This window comes from Stigmatopora nigra, chromosome 1 (genome assembly GCF_051989575.1).
Source record: "Stigmatopora nigra isolate UIUO_SnigA chromosome 1, RoL_Snig_1.1, whole genome shotgun sequence".
In the NCBI taxonomy this organism is placed as follows: domain Eukaryota; kingdom Metazoa; phylum Chordata; class Actinopteri; order Syngnathiformes; family Syngnathidae; genus Stigmatopora; species Stigmatopora nigra.
In genome coordinates, this window is record NC_135508.1 from 20500622 (window position 1) to 20520742 (window position 20121).

The 20121-nt window shown below is 44.3% G+C and overlaps 4 protein-coding genes across 7 annotated transcripts; all 4 read left to right on the top strand.

Moving 5' to 3' along the window:
- Window positions 1-57: 57 nt before the first annotated feature.
- Window positions 58-3136, top strand: cpb2 (carboxypeptidase B2 (plasma)). The gene is made up of 11 exons (XM_077712408.1): window positions 58-303; window positions 383-458; window positions 534-658; window positions 754-862; window positions 944-1045; window positions 1678-1779; window positions 1864-1974; window positions 2054-2141; window positions 2283-2485; window positions 2570-2654; window positions 2725-3136. Exons 1-11 carry the CDS (start codon window positions 233-235, stop codon window positions 2922-2924), a joined length of 1272 nt encoding a protein of 423 aa, XP_077568534.1. The 5' UTR covers window positions 58-232; the 3' UTR covers window positions 2925-3136.
- An 898-nt stretch (window positions 3137-4034) lies between these two features.
- On the top strand, window positions 4035-13867 carry zc3h13 (zinc finger CCCH-type containing 13). Of its 2 annotated transcripts, none has more exons than XM_077728877.1 (20): window positions 4035-4200; window positions 5166-5336; window positions 5420-5523; window positions 5733-5850; window positions 5972-6077; window positions 6189-6355; window positions 6445-6590; window positions 6760-6960; window positions 7249-7401; window positions 7466-7818; window positions 8174-8623; window positions 8706-8915; window positions 9215-9695; window positions 9768-9964; window positions 10113-11303; window positions 11552-12166; window positions 12261-12404; window positions 12506-12706; window positions 12902-13065; window positions 13137-13867. In XM_077728877.1, exons 2-20 carry the CDS (start codon window positions 5175-5177, stop codon window positions 13338-13340), a joined length of 5367 nt encoding a protein of 1788 aa, XP_077585003.1. In that variant the 5' UTR covers window positions 4035-4200; window positions 5166-5174; the 3' UTR covers window positions 13341-13867. The 2 variants fall into 2 exon arrangements, with proteins under 2 accessions (XP_077585003.1, XP_077585013.1); XM_077728887.1 differs by having other exon boundaries at window positions 9768-9880.
- A 1454-nt stretch (window positions 13868-15321) lies between these two features.
- On the top strand, window positions 15322-16525 carry rpl31 (ribosomal protein L31). Its single transcript, XM_077729458.1, has 5 exons — window positions 15322-15428; window positions 15818-15921; window positions 16008-16133; window positions 16260-16372; window positions 16450-16525. Exons 2-5 carry the CDS (start codon window positions 15818-15820, stop codon window positions 16479-16481), a joined length of 375 nt encoding a protein of 124 aa, XP_077585584.1. The 5' UTR covers window positions 15322-15428; the 3' UTR covers window positions 16482-16525.
- Window positions 16526-17500: 975 nt separating this feature from the next.
- On the top strand, window positions 17501-20062 carry LOC144204942 (carbohydrate sulfotransferase 10-like). Of its 3 annotated transcripts, none has more exons than XM_077728957.1 (6): window positions 17501-17644; window positions 18069-18275; window positions 18347-18453; window positions 18507-18732; window positions 18809-18914; window positions 19025-20062. In XM_077728957.1, the coding sequence occupies exons 2-6, from the start codon at window positions 18182-18184 to the stop codon at window positions 19575-19577; spliced, it is 1086 nt and encodes a 361-aa protein (XP_077585083.1). In that variant the 5' UTR covers window positions 17501-17644; window positions 18069-18181; the 3' UTR covers window positions 19578-20062. The 3 variants fall into 3 exon arrangements, with proteins under 3 accessions (XP_077585083.1, XP_077585163.1, XP_077585247.1); XM_077729037.1 differs by having other exon boundaries at window positions 17511-18006; window positions 18092-18275; XM_077729121.1 differs by having other exon boundaries at window positions 17531-17644; window positions 18092-18275.
- Window positions 20063-20121: the final 59 nt, after the last annotated feature.

Here is a 20121-nt window from a genome sequence, read left to right on the forward strand (position 1 = left end):
CTGAGTGACAATTAGATATGATTATTCAAAAACTGAGTACGAAAATTTATTTTTTGTTGATAATTTATACATGTTTATGGGACAGAATCTCACTGTACTGCTCCTTTGTAACCACGTGGATCGATCTATGCCCTCATTCCATGAACAGGCAAAAGTTTAACTTCTAAATAAACACTTAAATCAATAGCACTTCCCGACTGTCACAGTTTGAAAATAAAAATTGGTTTCAACCATGAAGACAATCACGATTTGGTTTGTTTTGGTGGTACAACTCCTCAATGCAGGGCAATGCTCTGAAAAAAAGTAAGTTGTTTGGGATTTTTGCCCTTTTGCACTATTATGTGAAATATAAAATAATGTTGTAACATTTTTTTTTGTCGAGTGACCAAATTCTGTCAATTACACCGACAACACTAGAGCAAGTGGGGATTGTGAAGAACATCTCCAGTCAATATGAGGTAGACTTGCAGTTATACCTTTTCCTTTATTTTTATCTACTGCTACTGTATTGTGTCCATGTGACATTTCCACAGACTGCATTATGGCAGCCCGTCCACTCTCAGTATATCAAAGAAGATACTGAAGTTCACCTTTTCGTTCCTGCAAACAGCTCATCTACGGTCAAAGATTTGTTGCAACGATACAATATAGCACATGAGTATGTTGCCTGTTTAAAAACACAGTAATTACTACATCTCCATACAATATTGCTCTTATTCCATCGATCTAAGCCTGTCGATATGTGTTTTCTAGAGTGTTGCTGGACAACACAAATAGCCTGATTGAAATGCAAACAAAGAACGACTCCACGGACCCAAGAAGCGCCACAAGTTACTATGAACGATATCACAGCTTGGAAGATGTATTTGCCGATCATAACATTCTGACTTCCCCCAGAATCCAGTGATGACCTGCACCTTGTTTTTCATCATTTCTGCTTTAGATCTATTATTGGATCAACAGAACTGCTCAGGACCACCCAAACATCATAAAAACAATTCTGATAGGTTCTTCGTATGAGAAGCGACCACTCCATGCTCTTAAGGTGCACATGTTTATCCAATAACTTTGATGGTGTAAGCATCAATCCAATGGATTTTAAACATGCTATTTTCTGGGTTTGTAAATCAAATCTTGGACACGTTTAATTTGGGTTGTTCATTAAGATTATCGCAGATCCCACTCTGTGCTGTCGTCTTATTGTGATGAAGTGAAGTAATCATCCTTGCTACTAAGGCAGTGTTCACAATTTCGATGGGTTTGCTAATACGCATTTTGTATGTGAATTTGTCATGCACTGTGAATGTGTGACTATTCATATTCCAATTACTTCAAAGGCGGCCAGCCCAGTGGAGGAGTGGTTAGCGCTTTGGCCTTACAGTTTGGGGTCCTGGTTTCAAATCCAGGTCAGTCCTTCAGTGTGGAGTTTGGATGTTCTCCCTGGGCCTGTGTGGGTTTTCTCCAGGGAAACTACCCTAACCTTCACCCCAAAACATCCTTAATGGAAATGATGGATATGCCACTCCAGTGAAATTGATGGATCTTTATGATTTGTGTATTATAATATATCTCCAACAATATGGCTACATCCGTGAGTAGTTGCACAAGGACAAACTATGTGAAAGGTTTTCGATCAGTTTTTTGTGTAATTGTAATAATATTCAATTCCGCTCTTAGTTGTCATTTAACAGTGAGAACAAGAAAGCTTTGTGGATTGACTGTGGAATTCATGCCAGAGAGTGGATCTCTCCTGCATTCTGTCTATGGTTTGTGCAATATGTGAGTATCTGATTCAAACGTTTTTTATGACATTGTTTTGTTTTTTACACAAATAAATTGCCCAATATGTTATTCTTTCTGCAGGCCTTAGCTTTTTACAAGAAAAACCAAGACATAACTACCATTTTGGACAACATGGACGTTTATGTCCTTCCTGTGATGAACCCCGATGGTTATTTATACACATGGACTACGGTAAAAAAAAAATGCTATCTGCAGACGCGGACAATTATTTATGGGGGATATTTCATTTGTGTATTTGTATGTGTCTCAGAACCGAATGTGGAGGAAGAACCGGTCCATCAGTCCGCACTCCTGTGTGGGTGTTGACTTAAACAGGAACTTTGACGCTAACTGGTGCAGTAAGTGATGTACATAAGTACACATTTATATATTTATATATACGTCTATACACATAGTACACTCAAATGCATCACAGCATCTGTACCGTAATTTTCCATGCCTTTGATTTGCTGATATTTGGAGTCTCTGTTGACCACCAGCGGAGGGAGCTTCCAATGATCCCTGCAGTGAGATCTACTGCGGTGCCTTCCCTGAATCAGAACCCGAATCTGAGGCTGTAGCCAACTTTCTGCGCAGTAAGAAGGATACCATCCAGCTCTACCTCAGCATCCATGCCTACTCTCAGATGCTGCTCTTCCCATACTCGTGTACTTTGGATGAAGCACACAACCACAATGATCTGGTGAGAGCTTAGTATATGTACTGCAGTTTATCAAAAGAGGCGATCATCATCAAAATGAACAATACATTGCATTTGTACTTTCAGCTTGAGATGGCCCAAGAAGCTTCACAAAATATCAGGCGATATTACAGAAATACTTACAAATATGGCGCAGGAGCACAGACGATATGTGAGAAAGTTTTGATTGCATTCAACTTCATTTGACCGATTCAAAACACTGACGCAGACCTATTTTGCAGATCTGGCTCCTGGTGGCTCTGATGACTGGGCGTACAATCTCGGGATAAAGTACTCGTTCACATTTGAGCTCCAGGACCGTGGGCGTTATGGCTTTCTTCTGCCACCATCTCACATTTCCAAGGCATCCAATGAAGCTCTTCTCGCTGTGAAGACCATTGCAAAAAGAGTCATTGAAAAAACACAAGCGTCAGCCGTTTGAGTAAAAGTTCCAGAAAACATTGATAAAATATCAAAATGACTCAGCGGTCAGCTTGTGTTTTATCAACATTACAAGGTGATAGAAATTTGGTAGAATCGTTTCAGGGATTTTTTTTTCTTTTGGTTTGTGGGGGTGATTAATTTATGTGGGTTGATATTTTGAGTCAATGTAGCAATGAAATTTTAAAACTAAAAAGTATGTACACTAGCAAATGTGATGAGTTGTGTGTTATCAATTCATTTGGCTCTCACAAATATAATCAGGGTGGCTGTGTGGAGTTTGCATGTTACCCCCAGGCCTGCTTAGGTTTTCTCTGGGTACTCCGGTTTACACCGACATCTCTAAAACATGCACAGTAGGCTGCTTCAACACTCTAAATAGTCCATCACCTAATTGAGGGTGTCACCAAACTGCTGCCAATAGTTGACTTGGATAGGGTCAAGCACCCCCCGCAAGCCTATGAGGATAAGCTGTAGGGAAGATTGATGGATATTGAATAGAATTGAATCCCTTTATGGTCATTATACAAGTGTAAAGAGATTTAAAGCTTCACCAAATACTCAATGGTAGTTGATAACAATAAATAATAAGTAATAAAGGAGTAGTCAACAACATGAATAAGTAGGGAAGTACACAAATAGCGATAAAAGACAAACAGACAAATAAATAGTCAACAACGAATAACAATAAATAATCATTAAGTAATACATCAATGAGTAACAAGTCAAGAACCTAAATAAGCAAGGAAGTACACAAATAACAACAACAACAAACAAACAAACTGATAAACAATCAATAAATAATAATACATAAATTATCAATAAATAGGTAATGAATAAGTAGTCAACATAATAATGTGAACTACAATGATACCCATATGTCATATGGGTAGCCTACAGTGTAGGCCACAAGTTACTATGAAGTTACTATACCATCTAAAGGTCAAATATGTATTTTTCTACAATGCAATGTAGTATTACTACAGTATACTACTGTAGTGTAGGCCCTACACTACAGTAGTATACTGTAGTAATACTACATTGCATTGTAGAAAAATACATATTTGACCTTTAGATGGCGCTCCAAAGATGATTGTGTCCTTCCTTTCCTTTCGCCCCCAGCGAAGAAGGGCCCAGACTGAATTGCACATCCTCCGTCAATATGCGGACTGCTGGGGAAGTGTCAGAATTTGCTTTAAAGATTCAATGTTATTTTGTTTAGTAAATGAGTGTTGTATCTGGATAACAGTAGATGTCACACCTATTCAGGATCCCGGGTGAGTTCATTTGATTTTTGTCCATCGTGCAGCACGCGCGCTCGGAAAAGCGAAGGCCTTGCGTACAATGAAAACACTTGTGGCTAGCTTAGCTTCTCTACGTTCATTTGTTTTCACTATTGTAGCAACACTGCGCACTCTTGTAAATGTCCATTTATGGTTATTTATAGTCTAATATGTACGATTTGCAACAGTTTGATTTTTTCGTTTGTTTTTACATCAAGATAGCTCTTGGATTCTTAATGCAGCTCTATTGATCATTTGTAGAAATATTTGTGTTCTCTAGAAATTTAAACACGGGTTGCTACGAGGTTAACTTCGATAAGAGATTGAAGCTAAAACTAGGTTGTTTTTAATAAAATGTTATGTTCTGGATGAAAAAAATATAATTCAGTGGTTATAGGTAGAGTTGCTGTTTATTCCCACAAGAAATGAAGAAACGATGCATATCCCAATTTGGGGCTGTTTTATTCTTTATGATTTATTATTAGACTTTGATGAAAAGAGCAAAATGAAATGACATTTTTTTTTCAACGAAAATATCCGAAGCTCGTTTCATTCACAAATTGCAGGGCAAGAGGAAAGAAAAATCGTCAATCGTCCGAAAAATAGAATGTCTATTATTACACGATATGGAACATGATTCTCTCGACAAATAAACATTCAACCATTTCTTATCTGACAATGAAATGTTTTTTTCCGTTTTTTTTCAGTCCAATGTTATCCCATAAGATGGCTATCTGATGTTTGATTGATATTGACCATTGATCTACCCTGCCGTGTTAAATTAAGATCTCTTGTACCATAAATAGACTTGATATGTTATTTTAATATTTATTCCCGAGTGCTCTTTAATACGAGTTCAGTGTTGTTTAAGGAAGACATGAATTAAGATCATACAAAAGAACCGAATGCATTAACATTACAATCATGTAATAAGCGTTTTTTTTTCATGGTTCTTCTAGCCCTGCAGAATGTCCAAGATCAGGCGGAAGGTTACAGTGGAGAATTCAAAAACAATATCTGATAGCAGCAGCAACCCCGCATCCAGCAGCACCAGTAACCCTGCCGCCCCATCGCGCCGACCCAGCGTGTTTGAAAGACTCGGCCCGAGCACTGGGAGTAATGCTGCTGATGTATGTACCAAACAGTTTGCAATGCCATATAATCTCTGGGCATCTTACTGTGCCTTCCACAGTTGCTCATTTGTGCCTTTCAGAGTCACTGTAGAAATTGGTTGAAGACAGGAAACTGCAGTTACGGCAACACTTGTCGCTACACACATGGAACTCAACCACGAGGCAAAGGACTTAATTTCAGCCGGTACGTTGTTCTGTTTTAGCCCTGTTTTGACACTGGCTGTCCACACAAAGGTGTGTAAATATAGTCTTTTGAATTTTTTTTAATATATATGCATAATCTCATTCAACATAAACTTTGGATACACACAAAATACGTGTTTTTTTTTGTCTGAATGGGTAACGATTGGGTTATTCTGTCAAAATGTGTGAATTACATGTCCTATTGTTCAGTGGGTCAGCCGAGAGACCAACTGGCGACTTGCGGGAGAGGATGAAGAATAAAAGACAGGATAATGACACAGATAATGTAAAGCGTGAATTGGATGAGCCAGCATCTCCCACAGGAAGAGTGAGTTCTCTACATTGATCATAATTGGAGCAGTTTAGTGTTAAAAGTCATCCTGATAGGGAAATGAGCAAGAATATTTTCTCACTGTAAATATGTACTGCATTCCTGTCCCAAATCACAGCAGCGAGACTCCTCCAGAGGTCGTCACAGAGAGAAAGAGGATATCAAAATTACTAAGGAGCGCACCCCTGCTAGCGAAGAAGAGCCCATAGAGTGGGAAACAACACGTAAGGGTTTGAATGTGCTTATTTTAACGTGGCCTGTTTTGGTACAAAGTCTTTACTTTTCGGAAAGTCTGCGAGTTTGTTTTTAAGTGTGGTTTTGGTGGATTTTTGCAGATTCTGATATTGGTGATTACGATTACGAGTTGTCCCTCGAGATGAAGCGACAGAAGATCCAGCGTGAGCTTTTGAAACTTGAGCAAGAGAATTCCGAGAAAAGAGAAGAAATTGTCATCAAAAAAGAAGGCACGCCCACCAAATCAAAATCCACGGCGCTGCAAAAAGTAAGGAGCAAGTGCCTCTAGTGTTCTCTACCAGCTGGTGACATTTTTTTGGCCTGTTTATCATTTAAGATTTTTTATTTTATTTTCAGACCTCTCCTGAACCACCATTACCAGCTCGAGATTCCCCTGGGCCCAGAAAGTCTACTGGTTCCCCAAAACAAAAAAGTGCAGTTAAAGGCTTGGGTAAAAAAGAAAAGAAGGCACCCGGCTCTTCACCTGTCACAGAAACTGCCAAGTACGTGTCTGTAGATCTTTTTACATCAGACAATATTGTACAATTCACTTTGAAATTTCCCGAATGAATAAAGTTAACCATTATCCATTTCTCTAAAGTCCTTGGTGGAAAAGTGTATGTCATGAGGTTGACATTGTGGCTCTCTAACTATTGTAACTTTCTATATCAGGGTGTCAAAAGGATCTCACAGTAAGAAGAAAGGTCCTCGTACCCCCAGTCCACCACCCCCAGTGCCACTTGACCTTCCTGTGGTTGTGAAAAAGCACAAAGGCAAGCATAAAAACAAAGAAAAGTGCGAGGAGAAACAGAAAGAAGGGAAAGAGCGGGTACGCGATGCAGAAAAACACAAGGAGAAGAAAGAGAAACGCAGGTAAACATTTTATCCTCACTTCACCCCTTTAAAATCCACTTAATAACCCGTCCTAGTGCGTTTCCTCAATTCAAAAGTGGATGGGTTAAAAAAAAAAGCGCTCATCTTTCCTGGGTTGTTTAAGACTTGTTAATGTAAACACTACAGAATAAAAGCTGGAATTATAAACTTTAGTGCTGTATTCACAACGTATGTAGCAAAATCAAATGAATCATTAAACTTATTGTTTCAATCATTTTGGAGCAGACGGTGTACTTTTGATGTAAAAAATGTTTCCCTTTTCAATAGGGACCGATCTGATAGTTCTCATAAGCTCAAGCGTTCTGTGACCTCCGAGGAGCGATCTGGGAGCGCTTCACCTTCACCCTCCACGAGGAAGAAGTCTACCTCTCCAAAAGCTTCTTCTCATAAGGCCGCTCTTCTGCCAACTCCCCCTCGCAGGTCAGCGCATCTTTGATGGCACAGATCATGCCTTCAATGAGTTAACTCTCCCAACTGTTTATAGATCTTCTCCCTCCCCTCCACGCCATCAGCGCACACCAACGCCACCCAACCGGCACTCTCCTTCTTCCGGCTCGGACTCGTCACCCCAGAGGAATTCGCCCTCCCCTCGCAGACGACGCCGCTCCCGCTCCTCGTCTCCCGCCTATCATCGCAGCTCCACGGCCGCAGCTTCTTCCCCACCACGGTCCCAGCGCTCACGTTCTCCCGCCACTTCTCAAGACGCGTCCTCCCCCCACCGCCGATCTGACAGATCGAGCCCCACCTCGCACCACTTGAGAGGTCGCGACAGAAGCCGTGGTGACAGAGAGAGAAGTCCCCACACTCAGGAGCGCAGCAGACATGAGCGCAGAGATGGTAAAAATATTTTGGGTTCTTGCCTATTATGCTCTAGTTGGCAGAAGTGGAGAATTACTAGTGCTTTACCTTATAGAACCGTTATGTTCACATTTGATAGTTTCGCCATAACCAAAATGGTTATAGGCGTTTCATCTTTCTTCATTTTAGATTGTTCTTGTGTCCACAGCAGACAATAATTTGCTTAGCCATCACAGGTTTTGGCCAAGACATTTGGAACCATATCCGTTCATTGTTGTTACTATAAAGTATGCTTATTGTTGGTCTCTAATGACCCAAATCTGACTTATACACAAATGCAACCTATTGTTGAAAGTGCAATAATCCTTTTTTTTTCTCTCTTTGTGATTAACAGAAAGCCGCAGAAAAGGTGATAAGGACAATAACAGGGATGACTGGGAGTTAGACTCGGAGCACGTTTCATCGAGGGACAGCCGTGACGACAGAGAGGCCAGGGAAGCCCGGGATCGACGGGATGGCCGAGAGCGAGGACGCGAATCCACCAGAGAGCCGCGGGACCGCAGGGATGTCAAGGACACTAGGGAAAGCCGAACCGAGACACGCTCTACTCGGGAATCATTGGAACATCGTGATCGCGAGCGAGAGAAAGAGAGGGAACGGGAGAGAGAGCGGGAAAAGGAGAAAGAAAGGGATAGGATGAACACCCTCAGGAAGGAAGAAGCCTCCCATGATGACCGCAGTTATGATAGAACTCATCGGCGTGAAGACGGAGGAAGAGACGGACGGACGGAAACGCGAACAGACCGAGACAGTCGTGGAAGAGGACGGGATTTATCTGACAAAGGCAAGACATGACTTCCTCAGTGGGGTGGGGATTACAAAGGCTCACAGATCAGGTCAATTTTTAACCCCTCCCCCTCCTTTAGGTTCAAACAGAAACTCTAGGGGTCAGCCGGAAAGCAGTCATGACAACTGGGAGTCTCGTAGCAGTGGCGCACGTGAGCGGAGCACAGAACGCAGCGGCGGGGAAAGAATTTCAGACCGAGACAGAAGAGGAGAGCAGATGCGAGATTCCTCTTACGACAGGAGAGGAGGAGGCCATGGCGAAAGAGATCGCAGAGATAATCGCGATAGAGGTGGGAGTTATATATTATATATATAATATATATAATAGTTCTTATATTCCTGTTTGCAAATTGCGACTTACTGTTGTTTTAGAGACCATTTTTTTACCGCGATAGAGGTGGGAGTTACTACATCATTTCTTATTTTCCTGTTTGCAAATTGCGACTTACTGTTGTTTTAGAGACCATTTTTTTACCATCAGAATTATAACGATTCTGGTAGAGAAAAAGATAGATCGAGATTTACGATCCGTCTGAATGAAAGTTTGCCTGAAAGTATAACAATGTGTATGTCTGGTTTGTTTTCCTAGATCAAAGGGCATCTTCCCCAAACCGCCATCAAAGAAGATCGGAGGAATCCGAGAGGGACGAGCGGAGGGATGAGCGCAGGACGGACAGAGGGGATGATAGGAGAGATGACCGGACGAGAGAACGAGAGAGAGACAGGGAACGAGAACGGGAGCGGGAACGAGAGAAAGACCGGGAGCGAGAGAGGGAAAAAGAGAGGGAAGCAGAGAGAGAACGCACCAGAGAGCGAGAGCGGGAACGAGAACGTGAACGAGAGAGAGAAAGGGAAAGAGAGCGTGAACGGGAGCGGGAGCGAGAAAGAGAAAGGGAGCGGGAAGAACGGGAGCGGGAGAGAGAAAGGAAGGAGCGCGAACGAGAGCGAGAGCAGCGCGAGCGGGAGAGACAGCGAGAATGGGAGGAGCGAGAGCGGGAAAGACGGGAGAGGCGAGAAGATGCCAGGGACGACCGTGCCATTCGAGAGACCAGAGACGACCGCAAACCCAGGCATGAATCACTATTGTATTTGTTGTTTGGATCCAATTCAATTTGTCTTACCTCTCTCCTCGTGCCTTGCAGCCGCAAGCGAGCCAGGTTGGATACCAGCCCGAGCCCCCGACCTTCGCCCAAGCGAGGGCCTCGCGACCACAGTCCTCCAGACAGTGACGGCTACAACAGTGCAGATGAGAAAAGTGAGCGTCCCAATGGCCGAGGGCCAGCCAAGCTTCACCCACAGCCCCTCCTCCCCAGCCCCGTGTGTCCACCTCCAAGTGACAGTAGGGATTTCTTCTAGAGAGGACACACTCATTTTTGGGAATGAGGATTTAAGATCCTGATTTGTTTTCAATTTTTTATTCATTATTTATTTTCCTCCTTCGATTTTTAAAAGTCATACCTGGGTGTGCTATCTCCATTCATTTGCAGGTGCCGATAAGCATCGGGTCCTCAGCCAGGTGGTGCGCCCCGTCGAGCCTCTGTTGCGTTCACCATCACGGACTGCGTTATCTGATGACAAGCCCAGCCACTGGAAAGAGGAAGAACGCAGAGGAGCTCCGAATAAAAGGGAAGCACGTGGCCGCCATGAGGAACCGGAGACCCGAGGGGAACGTAGCAGAGCAGCTGAGCGGCCAGCCGATCACCCGTCAGATCCGCAACCGGACCTTCGAAGCCGAGGCAGAGACCAACGGGAGTCCACCCCCCCGCCTGCCGTTACTCTTGCTTCTGCTGTTGAGAGTGTAGACAGAGATGTGGCTGTTTCACAACCCCAAGAAGACGGCAAAAAGAAGACCAAAACCCTGAGGAAGGGCTTGAAGAAAGGGCGTAAAGATGAAGAAGCAGCTCGTGGTGTCAAAGGTCCCACAGCAGACCACTTGAACCCTGATCCCCCAGCTCCGGTTGTGCCAGAGGCTCCTCCATCGTTACTTTCACCGAAGAAGGGAGCAAAGAAGAAATTGCCCGAGAGAAAGAGGAAACGCGAAAGAGACTCGGAGGCGTCCGAGGAGGATTCTTCAGCACGCCAGCCCAATAATAAGAGGAAGAGAGGTCCGCGGACGCCACCTCCCTCTTTGAGACCGGGTCAACGTCTCGCTACCGATTCTTCCCAACCTCCCAAAATGGACAATTTCAGCGATTGGTCCGATGAGGAGGTCTCGGATCGAGTAGCACAACCCGATTCTGCTTCTACCGAACGAGCGCCACCCGAGCCTCCTCGAAGAGGTGGAGCTCCCAGGCTGGGGCGCGACAGAGATCGGTGCAACCCCCCTCCCATCGCCCCTCTGCTTCTGCAGGATCCTCCGATGCTGTTGCAGACGTTGACCCCACAGCCCCTCATGTCCCAACCCCTTCTTCGCAAACCTCCTTCAGAGCAGACGCGCAGCAGCAGCATGGGCAGTAACCAGAGCCGCACGTCATCCCGGCGCCCACGCTCGCCCTCCAATGAGTCGGCCCACCGAGACGACCTCCAGGGATCACATACCCGGAGGGGGCGTCTTCAGGGCCCAGCACCACATGACCGGGAAAGAGAGAGGCTGGGAGTGAATGACCCACCAGGAGCGGAGAGAAAATCTCGAATCGACCAGTTGAAGAGAGGCGAACCAAGCCGCAGCACGTCTTCAGGTAAGGCATAGCTTGAAAATGATCTTGAAGCCACCAGTACTCAAAGTCCCAGTCGTGTTCCTTGAAGTCATTTGAAAGTTTTAAAACACTTGACCGCATAAGCCGTACCCTTAAAATTGCCTTAAAATCATTGAATTTTACGATTTCTCTTGTATACGACGCCACCTGATTCACAATTTTCAAAGGGTGTTGGCTGCACGTGGACAAATTTATAAACGACACTAACGCCAATGGTGTTTGCTTTGTAGACCGACAGGACTCCCGCAGCCACAGCTCCAGGCGTAGCTCACCTGATTCTGAAAGGCAAGCCAGGTCCCAATCCCGCGCCGGCTCCTACGACAGCCGAGAACGAGAGCGAGACAGGGAGCCATTTGATCGCGAACGCGACCGAAAGGATCTCCGCCAACAACAGGGCTTGCTTCAACAACCACCACTGGCACAAACGAGAGACTGGGATCCCGAATCCAGAGACTGGGCGGGAAGGGGACGAGATCCTCCACCCATGCGCCCCGGCCGCGAACCGCTTCTGAGGGAGAGGGACATCCGGGATCGTGAACGCTTGCTACCCGAGGCACTCATTCAGCAACACGAGCGGGAAAGAGAGCGGGAACGCGAACGGGACAGAGACAACAGGGGTGAAAGGGGCAGCGATCGAGACAGAGAGCGATTGATGATGCTCGACTTGGCCCCTCATGGCGACTCCAGAGCTGCGGGGCGAGGGGAACTGATGCGGCAAGACAGAGGCGACTACGAGCCACTCCTGCCAAGAGAAGCCTTCAGCCCGCCAGAAGCCGATAAACCAGGCAACAGCCACCAGGTTGCCGGCGAGCAGTTAGAAATGGAGAGGATGGACAGCATCGATGGTAAAAAAAAAAAAAAAAAAAATAGTTTTTTTTAAATGCACCAATTTTCATCAAAATGATCGCCACACTGACGTTTTACGTTGCGTGTTCTCAGGAGAAGATGATGGAAAAGAAGATGACAGCCAGTCGGTGGCATCTGCAGGAGAGGACTATGAACCAATCAGTGATGACGAGCTGGATGAGATTTTGGCTGACAGTCAGAAAAAGGAGGATCAGCAGGATGAAGAGAAAGCGACAGGTTTGAAGACACCGGTTCACTTCATTGCAGGAAAAATGATCTGTTCCACAAGACGTCCCGGCTGACTGTATGCTCACCGATTTCCTTCCGTGTGTCGTCAGGTCCTCTGGATGTTATTGACGTGGACTGGTCCAGTCTGATGCCCAAACAGAAGCCCGAGCCCCGAGCGGCCGGGGCGGCTCTGCTTCGCTTCACCCCGGGGGCCTTCCTTCTCAGGGCAGGCGTCTCCAAGCGACTTGCTGGGGCTGATCTCATGGAAAAGGTCAGAGAAGTGTGCAAAACAGAGCTGGACAACCCCAAAGGTGAGAGTTTGCATTTGAGCTTTCCCTTTTTCAATGTATAATACAAATTATATAACCCCCCCCCCCCCCCCCCCCCCCACCTGACGACCCTTGTGTAGGCGGTGTGGAAAATGAATGAATGTCCTGAATTGCAAATCCTTATGAGCATGCCAGGGTAAACGATAAACATACATGATACGCTACGCATCTTTCCAGAGGCCGACAAGCTGTTTGAGCATGACCTTGGGGCACTCAACATGGCGGCCCTGAACAGACGGGTGGAGAGAGCAGCTTTACTCAGCAACCTCGGGCCCTGCTGCAAGGCCCTGTGTGCCCGCAGGGATTTTAGCATTCGCAGGCAGCTCTTGAAAAATGATAAGGTAAAATTCGGACATCCCTTGGACGTGTGAAATGAGGGTCTTTCTTGTAAATCTTCTTCCTCTCCTTTTAGGGCCTCACCAAACAGTATCCCATGAACCCTGTGGTGGACAGCGAGTTACTGCAAATGAGCATGCGTCTCTTTAGGAGAACCGTGTCCGGTCAGACTTCTGTCTCAGAAAGGTCTGACAGCGGCTCGGATACAGTTGCTGAAGATGCACCAGGGGATAGCGGCAGCGTGGTCGCTGCGGGACAGCCAGAGGTTTGCGTGTCATGAGAGACACCAACGAGGTGCCCTCTATTCAGGAAGTGCATGAACTTCAATGCCTGGAAGCCTTGACTTCTATGCATCTCAATTCACAGCAGACACAACTCGCTAGCCATAAATAAAGTTAGGTTGCAAAACTGCAAATCGGTGTGAATTACACTGACGATGGTTTGCCTTTACATGTGTGCTCTTGTCACCATGCAAGAAAGATTTTTGGGGGGAAATTTGACTACAGTTAAGCTCACATTTTCATTTGCTTTCATTGTGCTTTACTTCCAAATGGACAGTGATGACGGGAGGTACCAGAACATTTTCCACTGAAGAAAAAACATTTGACCAGTGAACACTAAATCCAACGCATTGCATCTGTGACCACAGATCGTAGCGTGTAAAGGTTTTTAACCGCCAATCTTTTTGGTAATGACAGCTACTTCCTGGATTTTGATGAATAGCTACCAGATTGATCCATGTCTCTGATCTACATTACCATCATTATTTTTGGGGTCAATAAACTGTGATTTTGTAACATGCTACAACTTTGACCTCGGAGCATTGCTTTTTTTCCGTATTTTAATCATATAATGGTTGATTCCAAATGTTTCCAAGATACCCACACACACTTTTTGATGATGCCTGCTCTTCTGTCTTGAATAAGTGCTTTAGTTAATTTATACCAACAATGCTAAAGCTGTTTTTTTTTTAATAACAATTTTGCTTCCATGGTGTAGTTCACCCTCGGCCTTCACTCATTCCAATGTCTACTATACAAAGGCAACAACAGGTTTTACCATGTGTTTTAGAGACGGATATACTAGATGATGTTCCAATTAATATACTTTTCAGTCACGCTCAAGCTAACACCTAAAAAAAAATTACTCTTTTTTTTCATCCACCATTTTATTCTCTTTTAACTACCTTGTTTATACAAAATTCTACCTACATAGTGAGTAATGTTCAAGACAAATTCACACTACTTAGATTCACACTACAGATGATTTAATGTCATCCTGTTTTTTATTTTTTTATTCCATTTCAGTCACCGGATTTCAAACCGCTAAAGATAGGCAAAGGGGGGTTGTCAGTTGTGTTTTTACTTGGTTTCTGCTGTTTTAAATTCAACCAAATTGAAAAAAAATTGGGTATTTAAACATGGGTATTGGTTCTCTGTAATATGATCAATTTATAACTTGGTAGGTTTGAGTTTTTGAACACAAGATGTTTTATGTTTTACCTCCTTATTTTATCACAACACTTCTGGTATAGCAATAATAATGTTTATCATATTATAGAATATCAGCTATATAATGCAATACTTGGGGACTGCTTTTTTTTCAGGAATGTGACCAAATATTGCAGACTTATTAACCACTCTTCCACCGTTCATTCATTTTCTGAACCGCTTTATCCTCACAAGGGTCTCAAGGGGTGCCGGAGCCTTGCCCCAGCTAACTACGGGCACTATTTATTTGGTGGGCAGCCAATCGCAGGGCACAGGGAGACAGACAAGCATTTGCGCTTACACTCCAGGTCGGTCCACCTGTGTGGAGTTTTTGTGTTCTCCCATGGGGTTTCTCTGGATACTCCGGTGTCCTCCCACATTCCAAAAACACACATGGTAGGGTGATTGGACAGTCTAAGTTGCTCCCAGCTATGAGTGTGAGCGTGAATGGTTGTCCGTATTCTCGTGCCGTGTGATTGGCTGTCTGATTCAGGGTGTCCCCCGCCTCTGGCCCGAAGTAAGCTGGAATAGGCTCCAGCACCCCCTGCGTCCCGAGGGAGGTTAAAGCGTTTAAGAAAATGAATGAATGCTAAATAGTAACATAACATCATTTTCCAGACACAAGTGACCGAATTCAAAGCTGTTAGAAATACCACACTAATATTTATATTATTGTCGCAGGGAACGAATATATATTTTTTTCAAACTATGGATTTGATATGTATTTTATGAATGTCTTTGTTATTTTATGGGGAAAGGGCCAAAAATACTACACTCGTTTCCTTGCGGACATCTTTTGAACCCGGACCTGTTTTCATTACCCACAATGCACGCATTCCATTCCTTCCTTCCGACTTCCGCCTCAGCAATCTGCGACGGTTAGTGTTTTTCTCACAAAAATCATTGGCACAATCTGTTACCATCCTTTGTTCAAAGAACATAAACTATTCGCATTTTGAAAAGAACCGAGTTAACAACTAACATGTGACCCTATAGAATTGGGTATGGTTGCGTGTAATGGTTAAAATAGCATTTGAAGCGGACCTGTGGTTTGCCCCACTGGTTGGTTGGTCGCTAAATGCGAGGTCGTTTTAGTTTTAGACAATTGTCATTGTACACGAGTATTTCATGAATTGACAATTTGATGTAGTTCTATCTTTTGGTGTGTGCAACCTTAAAGCGTCGTTTGTCACCGGATAATACGGATAGCAATGCTACAAACAACAACGCGGGAGCTCGATTCTAATTGTCGTATTATTCCTAATAGATGGCCCCAAACAAAAAGGGTGAAAAGAAGAAAGGGCGTTCTGCCATCAACGAGGTGGTGACCAGAGAGTACACTATCAATGTTCACAAACGCATCCATGGAATGTGAGTTGTCCACCAGGATATTTTCTTTTCTCTGTTGGCCATTCTTAGTTTTTCAGTCCGACTGAATAATCCCACTGTATTTTCAGAGGTTTCAAGAGGAGGGCCCCCCGTGCCATCAAAGAAATCCGCAAATTTGCAGTGAAAGAGATGGGAACTCCAGATGTCCGTATTGACACCCGCCTCAACAAAGCAGTGTGGAGCAAAGGGATCAGGTGTGACAGTGTATAGTGTTTTTAAAAATATCTTAAAATGTTGTATGTCTTGTTTACTTGACCTATCAGTGTGATTGCCTGCTTCATTTTAGCATGTTATCTCAACTGTACCATATATTTGTGCAGGAACGTGCCGTATAGGATACGCGTTCGACTGTCCAGGAAACGTAATGAGGATGAGGATTCCCCCAACAAACTCTACACGCTGGTTACATATGTGCCAGTCACCACATGCAAAGGTGAGGATAAACTTATTATTATATTCATAGTGCAGAGCAACTGGTGATTTGACCTCCATGTTTCTCATCTTTTTCAGGTCTGCAGACGGTCAATGTTGATGAAAACTGAACTTGCATGAGTGGAAAAAACAATAAAAAGAAATTTTGATGGTATATCAACTTTGTTTTCTTCTCTTAAATCAGCTCAAAACCTTGCATTTGAATATAAGTCAATGTGCTCTTGGATAGAGCTGTCAAGATTGTGACTGCCCTGGTGTATAATTGCATCCATCTATTTTTATTGATTGTTTTATAGTTTTCTTTGCCAGAGGGACAAGTCAGCAGTGGCCAATGTTTTGTATGCCTGTCACGTGCTGTTATGGTGATGTACACAAAGCTTGCATATTTGCAGGGACTTTTTTGACGAAACATGAAGCAGGTGTTATGTAACATCCCATCCATCCATTTTTTATCATATAAATGATTTGCCCATTCATAGACTTATCTGTGCCTAGGTTCATGCATGTGGCTCCACTCCCAAACAAGTCAGTGTAAGATGAAGAATGAACTTGTGTCATTGTAATAATATGAAAATATTAGCAGTATAGAATTGTAGTATTAGGCCAATATTCCAAAGAATATCAAAACAGCCTTTTCTGAAACACCTTATGGATGCAAAATGAGTTCCAAATAGGCCTGTTTTAATAACTATATTTACATACAAGAGTATATTGTCTCATAAATTATGCTATGCGATATGATATACCCAATGTAGTAACAATAGACTGGTTGAACACTAAATTGCCCCAGGTATGAGTATGAATGGTTGTCTATCTCCACGTGCCATGTGATTGGCTGGCCACTAATTCAGGGTGTCTCCTGCCCTGTTCCCGTAGTTAGTTGGGATAGGCTCCAGCACCCTCCGTGACCCTTGTGAGGATAAACCGTTCCGAAAATGAATGAATAATCTACCCAGTTTTGCAATATCTGGGCTCAGATTATTTAACTATATACTACTCATAATGTGATCAACCCGAGGTACATATTAATAACTGTAACCACATGTTATTGAACCGAGGGGATAAGTTAACGAGGAATAATTGTTTTCTACTATCGTAGCAAATAAATCACGTGAGTCAAAATGTATCCCCTGAAATGGAGGCTTTTATTTTGAAATGGTCTCGGGCAAATGCTCACCCCCGAGAAACCTCCCCAAATAAATAAAATGCTGGGAAAGATGCTGCTGAGATATGATAATATAACTAATTACTGCGCCGCTGGTCACTTAAAACGGTAAGATGAGTTGGTAAACGGGTTCTTAGGAGTATTCGATACTGGCTAGGGGCTCGATTTGGTGGCTTGACCCGGTTGTCGGTGCTGTTGAGATGATCAGATAACTCCCATCTTTCGACTCGGGAAAAAAAAGCCAAGTGAAGTGATTAGCCGCTGTCACCACGCCCTGGAAATACAAATACAACTTCTCGTGAAGCACTCACGGAGGACAACTTCATCATGGTCATTGACCTCTACCCACGGAATTTTTATAGTAGCTCCCCCAAACATCTCATCAACTACTGGGGCTAACAGCTAGGCTAGTCGCTGGTTAGCTGTGGTCATTTATAGGAGATTGAGTCCAGTGCAAATTGACCCTTGTTGTGAGTGTTTTATTTGTTGTTGTTGTTTTTTCATTTGTTTTTTTTTTTTGCATATTGCTGAGGACGTTTCGTCTCATGTGAGTAGGCTAGCGTGGGGCAAGAGTGATTAGCTGTCAACATTGTTGAGGAGGGGGCCGCAGCCGCCCCTCCGCCGCCGCCTGCGGCTGATGCAGCGATGCGGCACCGCTGGTTGTTCCTCGGAGCTTGCGGCTGGGTGCTGCTCATCCTCGGCTTTGTCACGAAGATCATTAGCCACCGAGCCGTCGATGGTGAGTCCAGTCAGGGGTGTGTCCATTTTTGTTGTTGTTGTCTTGACATACGCCCGTTATTCATTTTCCAGAGTATGATGGGAGACATGGTGGTCAGAGTTCGACTGTTCCAGGACGCACAGCGAGGAAGTTTCCGCTGCCCACAGCAGAAAAAACGGTTTCCCTGCAACCAGATCAGGTAATCAGCAAGACAAAAGAAAAAAAAAACACTTATTGAATGGATTCATTCAGTCCTCAGCTGCCCCGACAATGGATGAATGGGACTCCGTTGTTGAGAGGCGACTCCAACTGCTTTCCACCGTATGCAAGAATAGCACCCTCAGGAATTTGACTCATATCCCCATCAGCAAGTTTGTCCTGGACCGCATATTTGTTTGCGACAAGCACAACATCTTGTTCTGCCAGACCCCCAAAGTGGGTAACACACAATGGAAGAAGGTCCTCATCACTCTCAACGGTACGCCAGGCAGACTTTGAGTTATGCACCTGTCAACACATAAGCTGAAGTTTTGTGTCATCCGTGTTGTTGTCAGGAGCCTTTTCCGGTGTCGAGGAAATCCCAGAGAACCTGGTCCACGACCACGAGAAAAACGGCCTGCCTCGCCTCTCGTCGCTGACGCCACAAGAAATTACACACAGGTGACTTACGGTTATATGTCTATGGCTTTAAAGTGAAATCACATTTTTAAATACCTCCGCCGTGATGTTTCCCCATCTTTTCAGTATTCAATGGTTGTTTCCCTCAACAGATTGAGGAGTTACTTCAAGTTTTTTATTGTGAGGGATCCATTCGAGCGCTTGATCTCTGCCTTCAGTGACAAGTTTGTCAAGAATCCCCGCTTCGAGCCTTGGTATCGGCACGACATCGCTCCCGCCATCATTCGCAAGTACCGCCGAAGACAACGTGATGGTGAGCGTGCTGCTTCCGGCTTGCACTTTGAGGATTTTGTCCGTTACCTGGGGGACGTCGAGGGCCGGCGCCGTCTGGATCGCCAATTCGGCGGCCACATCATTCACTGGATGACATACGCAGAGTTGTGCGCACCTTGCGACATCCCTTACGATGTGATTGGTCACCATGAGACGCTTGAACAAGACGCCGGCTACATCCTGAAGAGAGCGGGCATTGAGCACCTGGTTTCCTACCCGGACATTCCTCCTGGGATCACATGTTACAACAAAAGCAAGATTGAGCATTACTTCTCAGGAATGAGCAAACGAGACATTAGGCGCCTGTACGCCCGCTTTCAGGGGGACTTTGACTTGTTTGGATACCAGAAACCTTACTTTCTACTCAACTGACGTGAATTATTCTGAATTATGGAATCACTTGCCAGTCTTTGGAGCTGACTCTGTGTCTCACAACTGACTTAGTTTGAATCTAACTCGTACTGTGTCGGAAACTAAATCTCTAAGTGCCATCCATGATGATACATTTCTAGGGGGCCTGCAAGATGTGGCTGTGCTCATCATTTTGCGGTGAATTGAAATGAGTTTGTTACTAGGTACATGTCTAATTCCCTTCAACTGGCGCCGTCAGTCTTAATGGGTTGGACGTCTGTTCCTGTCATCCCGTCACAATCAGTGGCATATAGTTAACGATCAGATAAATTCCCCAAATCTGATTCCTGTCATTGCAATGGCAAAATTGTTTCAGAACAATGTGTGGGTCCCAAGGTCTGAGCGTCAGTATCAGAATGACCTTTTTTGATTCATGAAATAGTTCTTATCCATTTTGTATACTTGAGGTGAAATGGCTGAAGACGAATAAAGTAACGAGGAAAAGAGTGGTTTATGGTTTCCTCAGTTCTGATGCATTCTCACTCTGCATAATTCCATCTTTTTG